The sequence below is a fragment of the Aulonocara stuartgranti genome (genome assembly GCF_965226115.1).
Source record: "Aulonocara stuartgranti genome assembly, chromosome: 13".
NCBI lineage: Eukaryota > Metazoa > Chordata > Actinopteri > Cichliformes > Cichlidae > Aulonocara > Aulonocara stuartgranti.
In genome coordinates this window covers 20,881,136-20,899,125 of record NC_138949.1, presented here as the reverse complement: position 1 = coordinate 20,899,125, position 17,990 = coordinate 20,881,136, and the positions used below count along the sequence as shown (strand labels likewise).

The following is a 17,990-nucleotide window of genomic DNA, read 5'->3' as shown; positions in this document are numbered from 1 at the left end:
ACTATGGTCATCATTAGAGCAAGAAAAGAGAATAAAACAGCATTAGCTCATTGGTGAATGACTTGTCAATCATGATTTCTTGGCCAATGGCTGTACAGCGTCCTTCAGTTTTACAGTCTGATCTACCAAACCGTAGATCTAAAGCTCAGACCAAACCGTTGCAATGGGACTTCACTGTTGTGGCTTTGCCCAGCTTTTACACCGTCTATAGTTTTCCGTTGCAGAAGCATTATGTTGCTTTTCAGTGAAATAAAAATATGGCAATACAACAAAAAACAAACCACATCTGATGCTTTCCCATCACTAACAAGTGCCATTTTGCTTAATTTTACTGCAGCTGTTTCATTTTGTTTGTTGTACATTTCATGCACTCTTTGCACTTCTGTAATGACTGTTCCATGGACTGGACTATGACTGGATTGTATTGTAGACAACTTTAGAGAAGCTTTTCCTATGACATTTCCAATAGGCTAATAAGCTATGCCTAACTTTTCCTTCTGGCTACCCAAACATTCACCTTCTCATTTATGTCACAGTAAATATTTAATGTGTAGCTATCAAAATTACATTTTCCTTTATTTTGTCATTTAGAAATAAATTGTGATTTTGAAAAAAAAAAAGATGAACACAGTGTCCAACCTTTTTATTATTATTGTTTTTTGTTGTTGTTGTTGTTGTTGTTGTTTTTTAAATCAAACATACAGACATGTTCTCTTTTCATGGACAAGTGAATCTTGGGAGTGACCCCAATCCAAGAAGATGGTTCTTGCCCACAAATGGTAGTGCATTTAAAATAGTTTTTCACTGCTTTACCTTAAAAATAAGACAGAACACTGAGAAAAGTGAGTGACCTTATCTGCAAGTCATAAATGTTTACACTGGAAAAATGGATTATTTAATGAAAGCATTAGGTTGTGTAGTGATGATAGCGAATCTTGCAAAAAACAAAAAACAAAAACAAACCAAACCCAAAATGTTATATACTTTATTATAGCAGCGATAATACTGAAATGCTACAGGAACTTCAAATTCACTTTTTAGGTTTGGGTCTTTGGGTGTTTCAGAGACACTGGATTGCTAGAGTGAAAATCCTGTTCAGAAAGGCCGTGTTGAACAGTGAAATATTCATGGAATAACAGACACATTCTGACTAAGGTAATGCTTGTATAATGCCTTCTTTTCCAGAAAATACTGTGCTTGCCTAAACTTCAGCAGGCTGCTTGAACAGCTGACACTCAGTTTCAAAGTCGCAGCCTTGGAGCAGATCCCTGTAGTGCTGCAAGACATCCTGATAGAGCGGCATGGAGGCCTGATCAGCCAAACCGGGGAATGTTACAGGCTTCTCATTGAGCAGCGGCTGCAGTCTGAGGTCACCTCCCCCGCAATCATAAAGCACCAGGATCAAGTTAGCTGCATAGGGCAACATATGGCTTGTGCGAAAGGAACGGCGGGTCTGTGCAGCGAAGTTAGTTGAAGTCAGCGGTTCGCTGTCATTGAAGAAGCCCAGAAGGGTAAGCAGAGGCAGGAGGGTCTCTGCATGGCCCACCTGGACTGTCACAGCTTCAGCCACCTGCTGGCCTGACCTACAGAATACACAGTTTCAGTGTTGAAATATGAGAACTCAAACAGTCAGTTAATTGGTTTGTTGATTGCCACATGGACTCAGCATTTCTGACAGCCTGTGAACACCAGGTATCTATTAGGGATTGGCTGAGCTTATCAAATATGGGGATTGTGGGGTTATTACCATCTTCAAATACATTGAAGTGATTGACATTAATTTTTAACTGTAAATATGACTGTAGTTTCTAAATAGTTTTTAGAAATAGCATTTAATTAATTAAAAGTACATATCAGGGAGGAGCAGGAAATAGAAATTCCAGCTAGAAATGAAAACGAGTCAGAAGCAAAGGCAAGGCAAGGCAAGGCAAGTTTATTTGTATAGCACATTTCAACAACAAGGTGATTCAAAGTGCTTTATATACGACATTAGAAACAAAAACAAATAAAAAGCATGATTTAAAATTGATTAAAACAAGCAAACAAACAAACTAATTAACAAACAAACAAAACAGTATATAAAATCAAAACAGATAAAATCAGAACAATAGATAAAATCAGTAGTTAAATGTAAGTTTTGAAATTTAAGCTTAAAAGTGTGGATTTGGTGCTTTATTCAAATGCAGCTGAGAATAGGTGAGTCTTCAACCTGGATTTAAATAAACTGAGTGTTTCAGCTGATCTGAGGCTTTCTGGGAGTTTGTTCCAGATATAAGAAGCAGAAAAAGCTGAATGCAGCTTCTCCGTGTCTGGTTCTGACTCTGGGAACTGATAAAAGACCGGATCCAGATGACCTGAGGGATCTGGAAGGTTCATACTGGGTCAGGAGGTCACTGATGTATTTTGGTCCTAAACCATTCAGAGCTTTATAGGCCAGCATCAGAACTTTAAAGTCTATCCTCTGACGGACAGGCAGCCAGCGTAAAGACCTCAGAGCTGGACTGATGTGGTCCACTTTTTTGGTCTTAGTGAGGACTCGAGCAGCAGAGTTCTGAATGAGCTGTAGTTGTCTGACTGATTTTTTAGGTAGACCTGTAAAGATGCTGTTACAGTAATCAAGCCTACTAAAGATGAATGCATGGACTAGTTTTTCCAGGTCCTGTTGAGACATCAGATCTTTTATCCTTGAAATATTCTTGAGGTGATAGTAAGCTGACTTTGTTATTGTCTTAATGTGTTTTTCTAAGTTTAGGTCTGCATCCATCACTACACCCAAATTTCTCGCCTGGTTTGTGGTTTTTAGATGTATAGATTGAAGTTCTCTGGTGACCTGTAATCGTTTTTCTTTGGCGCCAAAGACTATTACCTCAGTTTTGTTTTTGTTTAGCTGGAGAAAATTGTGGCACAACCAGTCATTGATTTCCTCCATGCATTTACCAAGAGCTTGTACAGGGCCTCGGTCTCCTGGTGACATTGTGATATATACTTGTGTGTCATCTGCATAGCTGTGGTAGTTTATTTTGTTGTTCTTTATAATCTGTGCCAGTGGGAGCATGTAAATGTTAAACAGAAGGGGTCCCAAGATGGAACCTTGGGGAACTCCACATGTGATACTTGTCTGCTCAGATGTGAAGTTACCTATTGATACAAAGTATTTCCTGTTTTCTAAGTATGTTTTGAACCAGTTTAGTACAGTTCCTGAAAGACCTGTCCAGTTCTCCAGTTGTTTGAGTAATATGTTGTGGTCAACTGTATCAAATGCTGCACTGAGATCCAGTAAAACTAGGACTGACATTTTTCCACTGTCTGTATTCAGACATATGTCATTGAACACTTTGGTCAGAGCGGTTTCAGTGCTGTGGTTCTGTCTAAAACCTGACTGGAAGGCATCATAGCAGTTATTCTGTTTTAAGAAGTAACTGAGCTGTTGAGAAACTGCTTTTTCAATGATCTTACTTAAAAATGGGAGATTTGAGATCGGCCTGTAGTTGTTCATTTGTGTCTTGTCAAGATTGTCCTTTTTCAGTATAGGTTTTATTACAGCAGTTTTTAGTGATTCTGGAAACACACCTGATAATAAAGAAAAGTTGACGATCTGTAACAGGTCTGACTCCAAAGTCTTTGAGACCTTTTTGAAAAAACTTGTTGGCAGGACATCTAAACAGCAGGAGGAGGAGTTCAGTTGACCTAAGATGTCCTCCAGGTCTTTGCTGTTAATAGGGTGAAACTGTTTCATGGTGTTTAAACAGTTTTTTGGTGGACACAGTACATATTCTGGATCTGCTGTTGATGTACCAATTGCTTGTCTAATTTTTTGGATTTTTTCTGTGAAGAATTTGGCAAAGTCATTGCAGGCCATGGTCGAATGAAGTTCAGCTGCCACTGACACAGGAGGGTTTGTTAGCCTGTCGACTGTAGAAAATAAGACCCGAGCATTATGACTGTTTTTAGTGATGATGTCAGAGACGTAGGACCTCCTTGCACTCCTCAGTTGTAAATTATAATTGTGAAGTTTCTCTTTATAGATGTCATAATGAACCTGGAGGTTTGTTTTTCTCCATCTGCGCTCAGCTTTCCTACACTCTCTTTTTTCCATTTTTCAGTAGTGTGGAGTTTCTCCATGGAGACTTTTTCCTTCCAGAGATAACCTTCACCTTAATGGGAGCAATTGGGTCCATGACATTTAACATGTTAGCATTGAAGCTATTGACGAGCTCATTGACTGACCCTCCGGAAAGGTCAGGTGTTAATGGGAAGACCTGGTTAAAAATTGCACTACTGTGTTCAGTTATACACCGTTTTGTGATCACTGTTGTTGATATATTTGTGTGGGCTGAGATTTTACTTTCAAAGAAAACACAGTAATGATCAGACAGGCCCACATCAGACACAGTAACCTTTGAAATGCTCAGGCCCTTGGAGGTCAGTAGGTCAAGAGTGTGTCCTCTATTATGTGTGGCCTCTGTTACATGCTGAGTCAGCCCAAAGTTGCCCAGAGTGTTACTCAGGTCTTTAGTCCCTTTGTCCTGAGGGTTGTCCACATGGATGTTAAAATCCCCAACAATAATTACACAGTCAAAATCAACACAGAGCACAGACAGCAGTTCACTGAGGTCATTAAAAAAGTCTGTGCAGTATTTGGGAGGCCTGTAAACATTAAGAAACACAACTTTGGATGGGGCCTTCAGCTGTAAAGCCACATATTCAAAAGACTGAAAACTTCCAGGAGACAGCTGCTTACATTGAAATGATTCATTAAATAAGACAGCAACCCCCCCTCCTCTCCTGCTCGCCCTGACCTCACTGATAAAACTGTAGTTAGGAGGGGTCGTCTCGATGAGAACAGCTCCACTGTTACTTTGGTCCAACCAAGTTTCAGTTAAAAACATAAAATCAAGGCTGTGCTCAGTGATTAAATCATTAATTAAAAATGTTTTCCCAGCTAAAGATCTAACGTTTAATAAAGCCAACTTAAGTGTTTTAGAGGTATTACTTGTCCCCTCGTGTTTGGGAGCAGTCTGTGGCACACAAGGTATGTTTACTATGTTTAAAGATCTTTTAGAGTGCAGCTCTCTGTGTTTTGACCAGGCCACATGTCTCCTGTCACCTAAAAGTACAGAAATTTTAAAACCTTCTAGTAAACAGGGTCCCAGCTTCTCCTGGAAAAAGTCGCCACTGCCATAATCCTCGCAGCCCGGACCCTCCACACATCACACATCAGACTGCGGAGACAGGGCATGAAGGTGGTAAGGAGGAACTAAGAGCAATGTGACTTCGATTGCTCTGTTGAGGGTGGGGCTCGATGGCGAACCTTTGGCCGCTCTGGTGGGGGGTTTATGGGGGACAAAAAGGGATTGGGCCGGGGGGTAGATCTGAGCCCAGCATTGACCCGCTTCATCATCTCCTCAGTGAATTTCAGGTGTGGGGAGGAGGGAGAAAGGGAGGGGGAGGAGGGTGATGGCCTGTCAGGGGTTTGGGGGACTGGGGAAGATTGTGGTCCCTGGTCCTGGTCGTTGGTGTTGTTGAGAGAATTGGAGGCAAATAGGGACCCCTCTTCTTGCCTCAGATGTCTCTCCTTTCTGAGGCTCTTCCCGGGTGGGGGCAGATGGAGCTCCTCCTCAAGGTTTCTGCTGGGCTTTGTCTGTTCTTGGAGTACTGTTTGTTCCTCTTTATGAGATAACTCCTCGTTTATCTCAGCCTTGGCACCAAGCACGGATGGATGACGTATGGAATAAAACAAGTTGGAGGTGAACAGTTTCACCCCTGACTTGTTAAAATCAAATCTATTTGCTTTAAACAGATGCCTGCGTTCCCAAAAAATATTAAAGTTGTTGATAAAATGCACTGAGTGGTCCGCACATGCTGATATAAGCCATTTATTCAGTGTAAACAACCTGCTGAATCTCTCGTCTCCTCCTCTGACGGGCGGTACAGGTCCACTGATGAATACAGCTGCATTCAGAGAGTTTACAGTATTTAGTAATCTAGTAAAGTCCCGTTTCAGAACCTCCGACTGTTGTTTGGACACATCGTTTGACCCTGTATGCAGAACAATGTTTGTCACAGTTGGACATTCATCTGCAATTTGAAGAATTCTCTCCTTCAGGTTGTTGACCATATCGTTAGGAAAGCAGAGGACTTTTCAAAGAGTTGTTAAAGATCTTTAACAACCAGATAATAGATTAGGGTTCATACATCTGTAACCTTTTTAACAGCTTACTCAAGATGACATTGCAAAAGTCCATTCATTCAAATTCATTGCTAAAAACAAGCCCCAGAAAGGAGGGCAAAGCCTTTGCTCACTCTGATGTTTTAAAACTCCCACAAATCTAGCTGGAGAAATACCCAATGTTGTTTTTATTGTCCTATTATCCTATGGATTAGAAAGACAAAACATAATGGTCATTATATATTTAAGGTGTGTTCACTGACTCACAGCTTTAACCTATGCTCTAAAGAACAAGCAAGGCCATGTTCCATTTTAAAAGCTGTTGTTAGCTTCTGATTATGCTCAGTGGCACAGTTACTTTAATTTCCCTTTATTAGTCTATTTTCACCAGTAAATTTGCTAGTTTTATTTAAAGAAATCAGTATTATTAGCCTAATATTTTCCAGTAAAGATGAAAGGCTTACATATATGCAACTCCTAAAAATAAACTTAACAAAAATTAAGAACAATGTTAATATTTTAGCTCATGTGGTCTGCAGGCTGGACGCCGCTCCAGGAAAGTTTTAATCCCAGTTATTAAAAATTCGAGTTCATAATGATTAAGTGTAACCTTTTCTATAGCTTACTCAAGATGACACTGCAAAATCCATTCATTTGAATTCATTGCTAAAACCGAGCCCGGTGAAGGAGGGCAAGGCCAGAATGTTCTAACTTTTACTAACGTTTCTCACTCTGATGTTTTAAAACTCCCACAAATCTCACTGGAGAACAACAAAATGTTGTTCTGCTGTTTTTTTGGTCTCAGAATTTCTGTGACAGATGACTGCAGTTGCTTGCACATTGTGCTTGGCTGAAAGGTACAACCCACAATCTGCTCACTCTGCAGTCACATTTTAAACAGTCAGAATCACCCACACACATGCTTTAACGGTGAGCGTGTAGTAAAGTTGTTCTCTTTTCAAAACGGGAACTTTACGATTGCATCCTTTCAACACATGTAACAACACAACCTGGGTTGGCTCTTCACTACTTACACTCAGTGGCTGGATTATTAGATACATTTGTTGCATTTTAACACCAATATCTAACTGGCCAATCACATGACAGCAACGTATTACATTTAGGTATTTATACATGGTGAATAACTAACCTTGAAGTCAATAAGCTACAGCAGCAGAAGACTACTGTTGCCAGCTAATAAAAAGAAACTGAGGCTACAAGTAATATGGATCTCAAAAAATGGACAACAGATAATTGGAAAACTGTGGCATGTTCAAATGTCTCTCAGCACAAAGTAAGCATTGTTTAACACCGCAGCCTACCTTAGCCTCTGTACATATTTGTACATCTGATGGCTGCTCCCAGCCTATCTCAAATAATCTCAGACTAGTTGAATGAACAAGACAACTGGTTCATTCCACTCAAACGCACAATCATCAGATCTCAATTCAGTGGAGCAACTGACAAATATGCAGCAGTTGTATGATGCTTTAAGTCAGCATGTTTCCAGCACCTTGTTGAATCTATAGCTTCAAGGTTTAAGGAATTTCTAAAGGCCAATGGAGATGGGTGGGGGTGGGGGGTGTTCAACTTAACACAGTAAAATAGGAACTTTCCTAATAAAGTGGTCAGCGAGTGTATGCTAATGAGCCACACTTTTGAAATATAGCGAACACGAGCTCTGCTGTCTTTTGAGCTGATCCCACATACTGTAGTTCAGCTAAAATAATATCCAGCAAGTTTTGCTTCTGCCTGGATTCAGGGCTGAGCAGTGAGTCCTTTTCCCCCAAATATGTTTATTAACATGAGAAAAATATAGTGTAACACCATTTAAGGTTTGCTTACATGTTCTCTTTAGCTGCTTTTTCCAGACGGCTGAAAACATCATGGAAGAGAATGCAGCTTGACTTGCTGTTAATGTCATAACCATAGCTTCTTTTCCAGAAGTGCTTCAGATCATTTGCATACTCCATTACCTGTTGAATAAGAAAGTCAGCGTCAATGCCAATTTTACTTATATAGCACATTTCATTACACATAAGCATGGGCTTATTGTAAAAGTTGAAAAAAATAAAAAGTCTAAGGCAATAAAAACAGCAAAACAAAACTGTAAAAAGGAATGAAATACAAGTTAACATTTACAGGCATGCAGACACACACACAGTTATTAAGTGTAAGGCTGTTAGAATAAAGAACGTTTTGAGTTTGATTTCGAATGTGAAGCTTTAATTGGCCTTAGCTTGGTTCACAGGACAGCACTACAGTAACTAAAAGCAACCTCAGCACACTTAGGTGTAGCTCTGGGAACAGTTAACAGATCTGATAACCTGAGAGATCTAATTGGGTTACAGACAGTGAACAAGTCAGAAATGTCCTGGGGAGTCAAACTATTGAATCCTTCATAAACTAACAGAAGGATTTTAGAGGTAATTCTATATCAAACTGAGAGCTAATGCAATGACGTCAACGCTGCGGTAATACTACAAACACAAAATTAGTCTATGTGCAAATCTGGCATGACTAAACAAAAAGGATAGAAACCTGCTGATCGTTCACTGTGCAGGTGACAGTTCAGGCTTTCTGAGATCAGATTGCAACATAAGACACAGGAATCTCTTTGTGAGGTGAAGTACAGGACACATTGGCAGGATCTTTCTCTAATCTGAAGCTTGTCTCTTTATTTGTTTCTACTTATTTATTCATAAAACAGACTGTGCACATGAAATGCAACAGCTGTGATACAGGGTATTTCATTTAATTTGGCTGGTTTTCTTCTTGTTGTCTAGTTATTTGGTGAATTGGAACAAAATTTGGCAAATTACTGCCACCAACTGGACAAACTTGTTATAGTTTTATTATTCTAGTAGTTGGGGTGTTTGTCCCTTCAGTTAAGGGTAAGAGAGTCAGCTCACAATAATTTATTTTTAATAAAGTGACAGAAAGTTTGCACTTGTAAAGAATTTTATTTAATGATGCTCAGGATGATTCTTATGTTGTTCATTATTTTGTTTTCACCTATGCGTACGCTCTTGTGTGTTTTCAGCCTTGTGTTTTCAGCCTCGGGGCGACCGTGGCTCAGGGGTTGGGAAGCGTATCTGTAACCGGAAGGTCGCCGGTTCGATCCCTGGGCTCTCTGTCCTGGTCGTTGTGTCCTTGGGCAAGACACTTTACCCTACCGCCTACTGGTGTTGGCCAGAGGGGCCGATGGCGCGATATGGCAGCCTCGCTTCTGTCAGTCTGCCCCAGGGCAGCTGTAGCTACAACTGTAGCTGCCTCCACCAGTGTGTGAATGCGAGAGTGATTGAATAGTGGCATTGTAAAGCGCTTTGGGTGCCTTGGAAAGCGCTATATAAATTCAATCCATTATTATTATTATTGTGTTTTAGTTTTAGTTGTATTCCCGTGTGGTCCTCAGGTCAGGTTGTCAAATCTCCATCTAAGTTTGGTTGTGGTTGTGACTGTGTTACTTCCTGTTTTATTTTGGTAGTGTCTTGTCTCTTGTGTCTGTATTAAGTTTTACTTCCCTGTTTGTTCCCTATCACCTATAGGGCTATACTAATGAAACTACATGATAAACATTTAGAAAAGTTACAGAAAAGATTCTGTTTAATCATTGCTCAGACTTTCTTGTAATTATAAGTTTAGAATATAAAACTTTAATTAATTCACACAAAATTGCCTTGCACTTTGGTGTGGCATGAATGGCAGTGGGTGGAGGTCTTTATTAGTTGGAAAAGCTGTAAAATTTTATACACTCCTTAATATTTTCCAAAACTGTCCATTGGAGTCTTTCCTGGGCTGATTCTGGCCCTCAAAATGTTTGACACTCCTGTTTTAGAGTTTTCTGTCAACTTATTCACTGACTGAATTTTAAATATCTTTTAGATTCTTTGGACTTCCTGTACTGAGTGCATTAAAGGCTGATTGCCTGAGATTAGGTCCTACATCTGCAACAGAAGCTCTATTCAATCAGTAATACATCATTTATCTCTGTGTGTATGTGCTTGATAGCACCCTTAGTAAGAAAAAAATATGGCCTGTAAATAAATTGCCACAGTCTACAAAAATTAAAAGTACTGTGGACATTTCTGAAACTGGAAACATTGTAACATATTACTGCTTTATCACAATGTGCAACCCTATTCCTGTGTCACCTGTGCATCGACCTCGTCGTAGAGACGACACCATGGAGAGTTCACAGTCTTGATGGCAAACTCATACGCACACAAATAAAATGCAGCTTCGGCCATATCTGCAGGAAAAAGATTAAAACAAAATGTTAACAGTCAGTGAAATCACAGCAGTCAGGAAGCTGTTAGAAAAACAGAACTGAAAGCAGGAAGCGACATATTAAAAATCTTAGGAGCATGGTATGTGTTGCATTTTCTTTATACAACTTTAAGTATGGAAGAAAATCCTGAAATTAGGTAAAAGTTCCAATTTATTTGGGTAATAAAGACAACAAATAATGGAATGGAGAATGGAGTAGTATTTGAAAGACACCATTAAAAGTACAAAAGTACAAATAAACATAATTTAATATATATTACATATATTTTGATAGTTTAATATATATTATATTAGGTAGTTCATTTAAATGGTAACAAATCTAGGAATCAAAGATCATTTCAGAGGTTTAAAAGATTCTCTTTTTTGTAACAAGATGTATACATATTTGGCTTTTTGGAGCATGTAATAAATTTCTGTTTACAACTCAGAAATATCTGAAAAGAACTCCTAAAATATATAATATGATAAAACATGTTAGAGGTAAAAAAAAAAAAAAGGTTGAAAAGTATTATTTCAGTATTTTCTTTTCACATTTCATGTATAATGAAGATGTGAGAGTTAAAAAAGCACAACGCTTCTCTGTGAAATATGGAAATGAACTTTCCAACACTCGTGCTGTTTCAAAGCCACAGCTGAATGTTGTCGAAAGCTGCACGTTCCTAAACCGCACCAAGCAGACAAACTTCTACTATCAGCATTAACGCTGAGTGAACTTGCAGTATTATTGTTATTATGTTTGAAAACAGCTCCATCTACTGTGCAAATATCTGCTGTAAGAAGCCCAGTGACCGCCATAAGCAGAATTTCAGAAGTTTTTATTTTAAAATGTTTGGTAATAATTTAGTAATAATTATTGGTGAAATGTAGAAAGTGTTCAATTGTTAAACCCGTGAAGCCAAGATGTGACAAAATTATCAAATAAATGTGTTAATAGACCAACTAGAAATTGTAAATAATAACACACCAGCTATTTCACGAATAAATAATAGAGCCTCTGTCTGTCTGTTCTACATCTAACTCAAAAGCTTTCAGCTGATCTACTTTAAAACACAGTGACTTTAATCCTTGGGAAGTGCACTACTAAGCTGGTGTCATTCTAAGGAGTGACAGATTAATTTTTGTGGCCACACACCTCTGTGGCAATATAAAGATGTCACCAGCTACAATGAGGGTAGTTTATAAATCAACTTTCACTGACTGTGAGATCTAACTTTGCTGTTAAAGACATGCCTGTAACAGTTAGACCCACAGTGGTAACACATATTAACATAACAAGCGGTAGACTTACGAAACCAAAGCGGCCAACTGATGTTTAAGTTGTGAAATGTGCATCACGTATGGTTTTTGACAGTTTCATTACTTGTGAATTCATGTGGGGGAAAAAAAAGTCTACTGCGTCTACTGCAAGTTCTTTGAACTTGCACTGTGTAACGTGGCACAAAGAAATCCTGCACAATATTAACCTACTATATAAACATATATCTACTGTCATATTTAGGTGTTCTGTACTCTAATCAGCTGTAATCAAGTGGTACTCTATATCTATCTATCTATCTATCTATCTATCTATCTATCTATCTATCTATCTATAGCTTAATCTGATTATATGTAATGCTCTCAAAATGATGGATATGATAATACACCACTAACCATCTGTGATTGCACTGTATGGGACGTTGAGGATGTCTGCGATCTTCTGCTGGACCCTCCTCATCTCTGGCCCTTGCTTGAACTTCTCCACCTCTGTCACAGCTGATGGGTTGTTATCAACTTCCTCCAAAAACCTGGTGCATTTATCAAAAAACCTCATGAGAGCGTCATTCACCGCGTGATCAAACTCCATATCTGCACAGAGGAAAGCAACAGATTATAATGAGCAACAGGTTATGCATAAAGGGGCCATCATAATAATCATGGTCGTACCTTTAATATGCCACAGTTCTGTTAGTCCTGCCTTGAAGGACAGTGTGCTGTTGACACACCTGTGCTTTGAGCTGGTTATGAATTTGATGAATCCACCTCGAAGCTTCTCCTCTGAAATCAGTGAGGGGAACAGCTTTGACAGCCTGACAGCCAGGTGTTTGTGATCATTCACACCTTTCTGGACGAGTCGTCCGTCCATGTCCTCGGTGTACCACATCCTCCACTGGTTTTGCAGTTCACGCAGCCAGTTCCTGTTGGAAACATTGCTGCCCTGAACCACGTCGTAAAGCTTCTTCATCTTCTTGACGTTTTTTGTGGTCGGGTATCTGGTTCCGTGCCTTATTACGGCTGTCAGATGGATTTGGCGACATTGTGCAGACGGAGGCTGTAAAATTGATCTGTTTACAGCAAGTATGTCCTCTATGAGATACGGGTTCACTTCCTCATACCTTCCTTTCGTGCTGAAATATTTGGCGATTGCTGGGATCTCTGGGTTCTCCTCTGGATTCACGTCGGTACAAAAACAGCTGGAAATACCGGTTATGATGGTAAAATAAAAAACTGCGCTTTTCCTCAAAGCGGTCGTCATGATGGGTTACTTGTGAGGCCGTGCGCAGACCCGAGAATGACGTCGATCATGTGGGACTGTCCAACCAATGCCTTGTAGGGGGAACGATACGAAAATGACAAGCTCTGCTTGTTTATTAATATTCATGGTGATCGTATAATTTCTGAAAGTGACTGTCCGTCGGTTTCCAAAAGTTATTTGATACTTTGAGGAATATTTTGGGTTTTTTAAAAAAAATTGATTTGATAAAAGTAGCTTACTGTTTCACACTAAAGCTTTTGAAGCATGACTACGAGGCATGACTTTTTGGGGCACATCACCCTGATCTGAAGTGCTAGAGTTTTCTCTTCTTGCCACTTAATTAGATTAAAATGATTAAAATGAAATTCTAAACTCTTCATTAACTCCTTTATTTAGGAATGTAGCAGGAGCAAATGATTAGTAAATAATGGTAATGTGTTAAAAATCTCTTAACATCATCAATTAAAAAGGGTTTTCTATAAACAAAAGACAGTTGTCTGCACACACAAACCCACAGATTTGCATCATTGTATCTTCCCTCAGCGTTAGTGCACTGTAATGGAGATCAGAGATTCAGCTTACTGAAAGTCTACACATGTTTTATTGTTTATTGAATTCTTTATTGAGCTTAGCTGATATTTTGGAGGATTGTTTAGGTGACAGTTCGTGGTTGGTTGGTGTTGATGTGTTTTTCAGAGAAGCCTGTTATTTATTCATAAAAATCACACAATAGCACGTGGATTTTATTTATCAGCTTTTTGCCTCTTTTTCAAAAACTTGATGCCACCTCTAGTCAAATATTTAAGCAGTTTGAATATGATGCAAAACATAGCATGCAAAATAGGTTTGCCGTGAAATCTCACCTTAAACATTTGCATCATTGAAACTGCATGTTGTAACAACAGCTGTTTGTTTAGAGAAGAACAGTAATTATTAGCTTCACCACTGCAGTGGTACCTTAAGTCATCAGTCACTATTTAAATGACACTCCACACCAGAGCCGCTTATTCCCAGATTGTGTTGTAATTTAAAAAACAAAAACATAAACAAATGACGACAACAACAACAACAAAACAAGCTACTTAAGCTGTTAAGTAAGATTTTGGATTTAAGATATAAATTTTTTAATGTGCACACCTCTCTGACTTCCCCAAATAGCTCTGTGAGGGTGTGACATTACTTGAAATTAAAGTCATTTGTGTCAGTAGTGAGTGAAATATGTGAATGTTTGTCTTCTTGGCAGTGACACACCCACAGCCTTGCACTTTTTTTTAATGTAATATACACTGCCTGTTGCCAATGGCATCAGCAAAGGCAGATGCTGGAGTAAGCAAACAACGGTTATTAATTATTGTTGGTGTGTGTCACATCATCTGGGAGTTCACAAATCACTGAAACACAGGCTCTAATCACATAAATCAAGCATGGGAAGCAGAACTGAGACATCATTTGCGAAATACTTTCATGTGTGTTGCCAAAATATGTGTGTGTCTGCATGCTAGGTGTGGTGGTGGGGGATGGGGAGAGTGTCTTCTCCCTTGCCAGGGAATAAATAAGCAAATAAATAATAAATACATTTTAAAAAAGACATTATCTTCTGCTATTGTTAACCTTTATGCTGGATTTATGACTCCACAGATGCGAACTCCTCTAATGCAAAAATGTCTTATTATTATTTAGTTTTGAATGAATCATATACCATCGGCAATCATGGAAGCTTATAACTACTTAAAGGTTTTTGGGGGTTTTTTCTATAAAAGAAGATTTCTTGAACATTTCGTTAAACAAATTAATAGAAATAAAACAGAGCATATTTGTCCATTTATTTCTTTAATGTCAGAGCTTAAGAAAAGATGGTCATCGCTTCAAGATGGAACACTTAGAAATAAAAGCTTTTTCAGCCAGTTGCGTTTTTACTGTAGGAGCCTATCATTTATTCCACTGTGGAAAAATGAAATAACAAGACCTCTGTTAATATCTGCCTAAACTTCAGCAGGCTGCTTGAACAGCTGACACTCGGTTTCAAAGTCGCAGCCTTTGAGCAGATCACTGTAGTGCTCTAAGACATCTCGATAGAGCGGCATGGAAGACCGATTAGTCAAACCGGGGAAAGTTACAGGCTTCTCATTGAGCAGCGGCTGTAGTCTGAGGTCACCTCCCCCGCAGTCAGAGAGCACCAGGACCAAGTTAGCTGCATAGGGCAACATGTGAGTGGTGCGGAATGAGCGATGGGCCTGTGCAGCATAGTTGGTTGATGTCAGCGGTTTGCTGTCCTTGAAGAAGCCCAGAAGGGTAAGCAGAGGAAGAAGGGTGTCTGCATGGCCCACCTGGACTGTCACAGCTTCAGTCACCTGCTGTCCCAACCTGCCGCACAGAGGAGAAAGAAAGTTTAAAATTAGCTACAGTTCCTGCTGTAAATCTGAAGATAAACTGTAAAGAAAACACAAAAGCGGGACTCTGGAGTCCATCCCAATGCCATATAAAATTGTCCTTTGATGAATGGTTTCTAGTTATGTAAACATAATTGTTTCATGTATTTCTTTAATCAAGGGCATCAAAAACCTACAGGTTATTAAAAGTTCACCTACTTATTCTGAGTGGCCGTCTTGTCCATTCGGCTAAACACGTCATGAAATAGGATACAGCTTGCCTTGCTGTTAATATCATGACCATAGCCTCTTTTCCAGAATTCCCTTAGGTCACTTGCATACTCAATAACCTGTTAAACCAGATAAATGCTCAAAATTGAAACAAGATGTTCAACTGTTTAAACCACAAAAGATTCTTCTGGCTTCTCTAACAACCTCATAAACATCTGCACTTAATATATCTGATGGCTATCTCCTACCTTTGCATCGTCCTCGTCAAAGAGCTCACACCAGGGGGACTTCACTGACCTAATTGCAAATTCGTAAGCACACAAGTAAAATGCAGCCTCAGCCACATCTGCAAGATAAATGTTAAGTGGTTCAGTAACACAGGCTGTTCTGTTCAAACATGGATTCTTCTCTTCCAGAGAGGTGGCATCCTCACAAAATGAACTAGGAAGCGTTTAGAGAGCAGCCTTCATCTGACTGCTCAGAATGAAGTTAACACTGAAGCACCTTAGATGTAAGATATATGATATTATAAATAAGGCATTGCTCTGTTAATACAGATAATAAGAGTGCAGATAATACACTCAGTCTGGTTTTGTAGATACAACCGTATGTGATGGAACTGTATGGGACGTTGAGGATGTCTGCGATCTTCTGCTGGACCCTCCTCATCTCTGGCCCTTGCTTGAACTTCTCCACCTCTGTCACAGCTGATGGGTTGTTATCAACTTCCTCCAAAAACCTGGTGCATTTATCAAAAAACCTCATGAGAGCGTCATTCACCGTGTGATCAAACTCCATATCTGCACAGAGGAAAGCAACAGATTATAATGAGCAACAGGTTATGCATAAAGGGGCCATCATAATAATCATGGTCGTACCTTTAATATGCCACAGTTCTGTTAGTCCTGCCTTGAAGGACAGTGTGCTGTTGACACACCTGTGCTTTGAGCTGGTTATGAATTTGATGAATCCACCTCGAAGCTTCTCCTCTGAAATCAGTGAGGGGAACAGCTTTGACAGCCTGACAGCCAGGTGTTTGTGATCATTCACACCTTTCTGGACGAGTCGTCCGTCCATGTCCTCAGTGTACCACATCCTCCACTGGGTCTGCAATTCGTGCAGCCAGCTCTGTTCTCCTGAGGCATTGTGCAGGATCATGTTATAGAGCTGCTGCATCTCCTTAATATTTTTGGTCGTCGGGTATCTTGTGCCATGTCTTATTATGGCTGTCAGATGAATTTGTTGACATTCATCCAGTGGAGGCTGTAAAATTGACCTGTTTACAGCAAGTATGTCCTCTCTGAGATACGGGTTAACCTCCTCGTACCTCCCTTTCGTGTTGAAATATTTGGCGATTGCTGGTATATTAGCCTCATCTTCGAACGTCACGTAATTAGATAAAAACCCAGAGGTGTAAAAAACATAAAACACTATAAATTTCCAAAGAAAAGTCAGCATGATGCACGTTTGAAGAGAGCAAAAAAATAAAAAATCAATGTGACGCCATCAGAAATAGGACAGAGCAAAGTCCAGTGCAGTTTATTTACCCTGATTTCCTCAGAACACATGTTCCAATTCCAAGGACTTTCCATTCCCCTTTGACTTCCCGAGTCCCTTCCAGTCATTACTGATGCGTCACTGTTTCTTTGTCTTTCATAATTATAATTCATTAAATACTCCTCCAGTACTTGTCACTAGATATTTTCATTTCAGTTTTGAACAAACAGGAAATGAAAACATATTTAACGTGAAAGGTTGGGCATGTTTGTTGATGTTTTTATGACTTCTTGGTGCCCAGTATGCTTTGCATTATACAAATTAGGGTTAGGTCCTAGGAGATGAATAAAAGACATTCATTAGCTAGAAAGAAAAAGTCACACATTTGTTAATGCAAAGTTCTTTATAAAATTCCTGTTTATGGTCGATCAGGATTTGGATTGATGTCCTGAAGGCTTTGGTATTACTGATACAGTAAGGTCAATTTTAGAAATAATATAATAATATAATTCATAACTTCAGAAATAATCAAAGACTGACATAGAATTGAAAGTAAGCGTGGCTTACTAAGTAGAGTCCAGTCTTCACCAATAGATGGCCTCAGATGAAAATGAGTGGGGTTGGCGTGTTCCTGTACAACATTGCATTTTTCTCTCACTGTAGTTGTCACTGTTGCTGTGTTTAAATGCTCCGACTTAGCTGGTAAATCATAAATTAAACATGTAAACATTCCTATCTTTTGCTAAAAACAAATATGCTGTAGGTTGTCAATTTTGTTGCTTTTTTATGCTTAATGGGAGTCGTGTGCTGCTGAGTCTCATCGTTGGTCACGTTGCTGTATTGGCATGAAGCGTCATTTTTTAAATTGTGCGATTTCCATTGATGCTTGAAGGCAGCACTCGATGACGTCGTGTGGGGAACT

The 17,990-nt window shown here is 39.3% G+C and overlaps 2 protein-coding genes across 2 annotated transcripts; both read right to left on the bottom strand.

Annotated features, from left to right (window-relative positions):
• Positions 1–971: 971 nt before the first annotated feature.
• On the bottom strand, positions 972–13,022 carry LOC309720011 (multiple inositol polyphosphate phosphatase 1-like). The gene is made up of 5 exons (XM_082556531.1): positions 12,383–13,022; positions 12,110–12,304; positions 10,324–10,421; positions 8,015–8,145; positions 972–1,583 (listed from the first exon to the last, which is right to left on the bottom strand). The coding sequence occupies exons 1-5, from the start codon at positions 12,969–12,971 to the stop codon at positions 1,202–1,204; spliced, it is 1,395 nt and encodes a 464-aa protein (XP_082412657.1). The 5' UTR covers positions 12,972–13,022; the 3' UTR covers positions 972–1,201.
• A 1,813-nt stretch (positions 13,023–14,835) lies between these two features.
• On the bottom strand, positions 14,836–17,910 carry LOC309720969 (multiple inositol polyphosphate phosphatase 1-like). The gene is made up of 6 exons (XM_082558252.1): positions 17,636–17,910; positions 16,450–17,402; positions 16,177–16,371; positions 15,820–15,917; positions 15,560–15,690; positions 14,836–15,335 (listed from the first exon to the last, which is right to left on the bottom strand). The coding sequence occupies exons 2-6, from the start codon at positions 17,027–17,029 to the stop codon at positions 14,954–14,956; spliced, it is 1,386 nt and encodes a 461-aa protein (XP_082414378.1). The 5' UTR covers positions 17,030–17,402; positions 17,636–17,910; the 3' UTR covers positions 14,836–14,953.
• Positions 17,911–17,990: the final 80 nt, after the last annotated feature.

Bases quoted from the DNA above. Each gene is read 5' to 3' on its own strand.
- LOC309720011 (XM_082556531.1), bottom strand. From the start codon at position 12,971: ATGACGACCGCTTTGAGGAAAAGCGCAGTTTTTTATTTTACCATCATA. The intron at 10,422-12,109 runs GTTAGTGGTGTA...TTTTTCCTGCAG, and splicing joins ATACAGTGCAATCACAGATG to ATATGGCCGAAGCTGCATTT. The intron at 1,584-8,014 runs GTAAGCAAACCT...TGTATTCTGTAG, and splicing joins AAAGCAGCTAAAGAGAACAT to GTCAGGCCAGCAGGTGGCTG.
- LOC309720969 (XM_082558252.1), bottom strand. From the start codon at position 17,029: ATGCTGACTTTTCTTTGGAAATTTATAGTGTTTTATGTTTTTTACACC. The intron at 16,372-16,449 runs GTACGACCATGA...TCCTCTGTGCAG, and splicing joins AGAACTGTGGCATATTAAAG to ATATGGAGTTTGATCACACG. The intron at 15,336-15,559 runs GTAGGTGAACTT...TCTGTGCGGCAG, and splicing joins AAGACGGCCACTCAGAATAA to GTTGGGACAGCAGGTGACTG.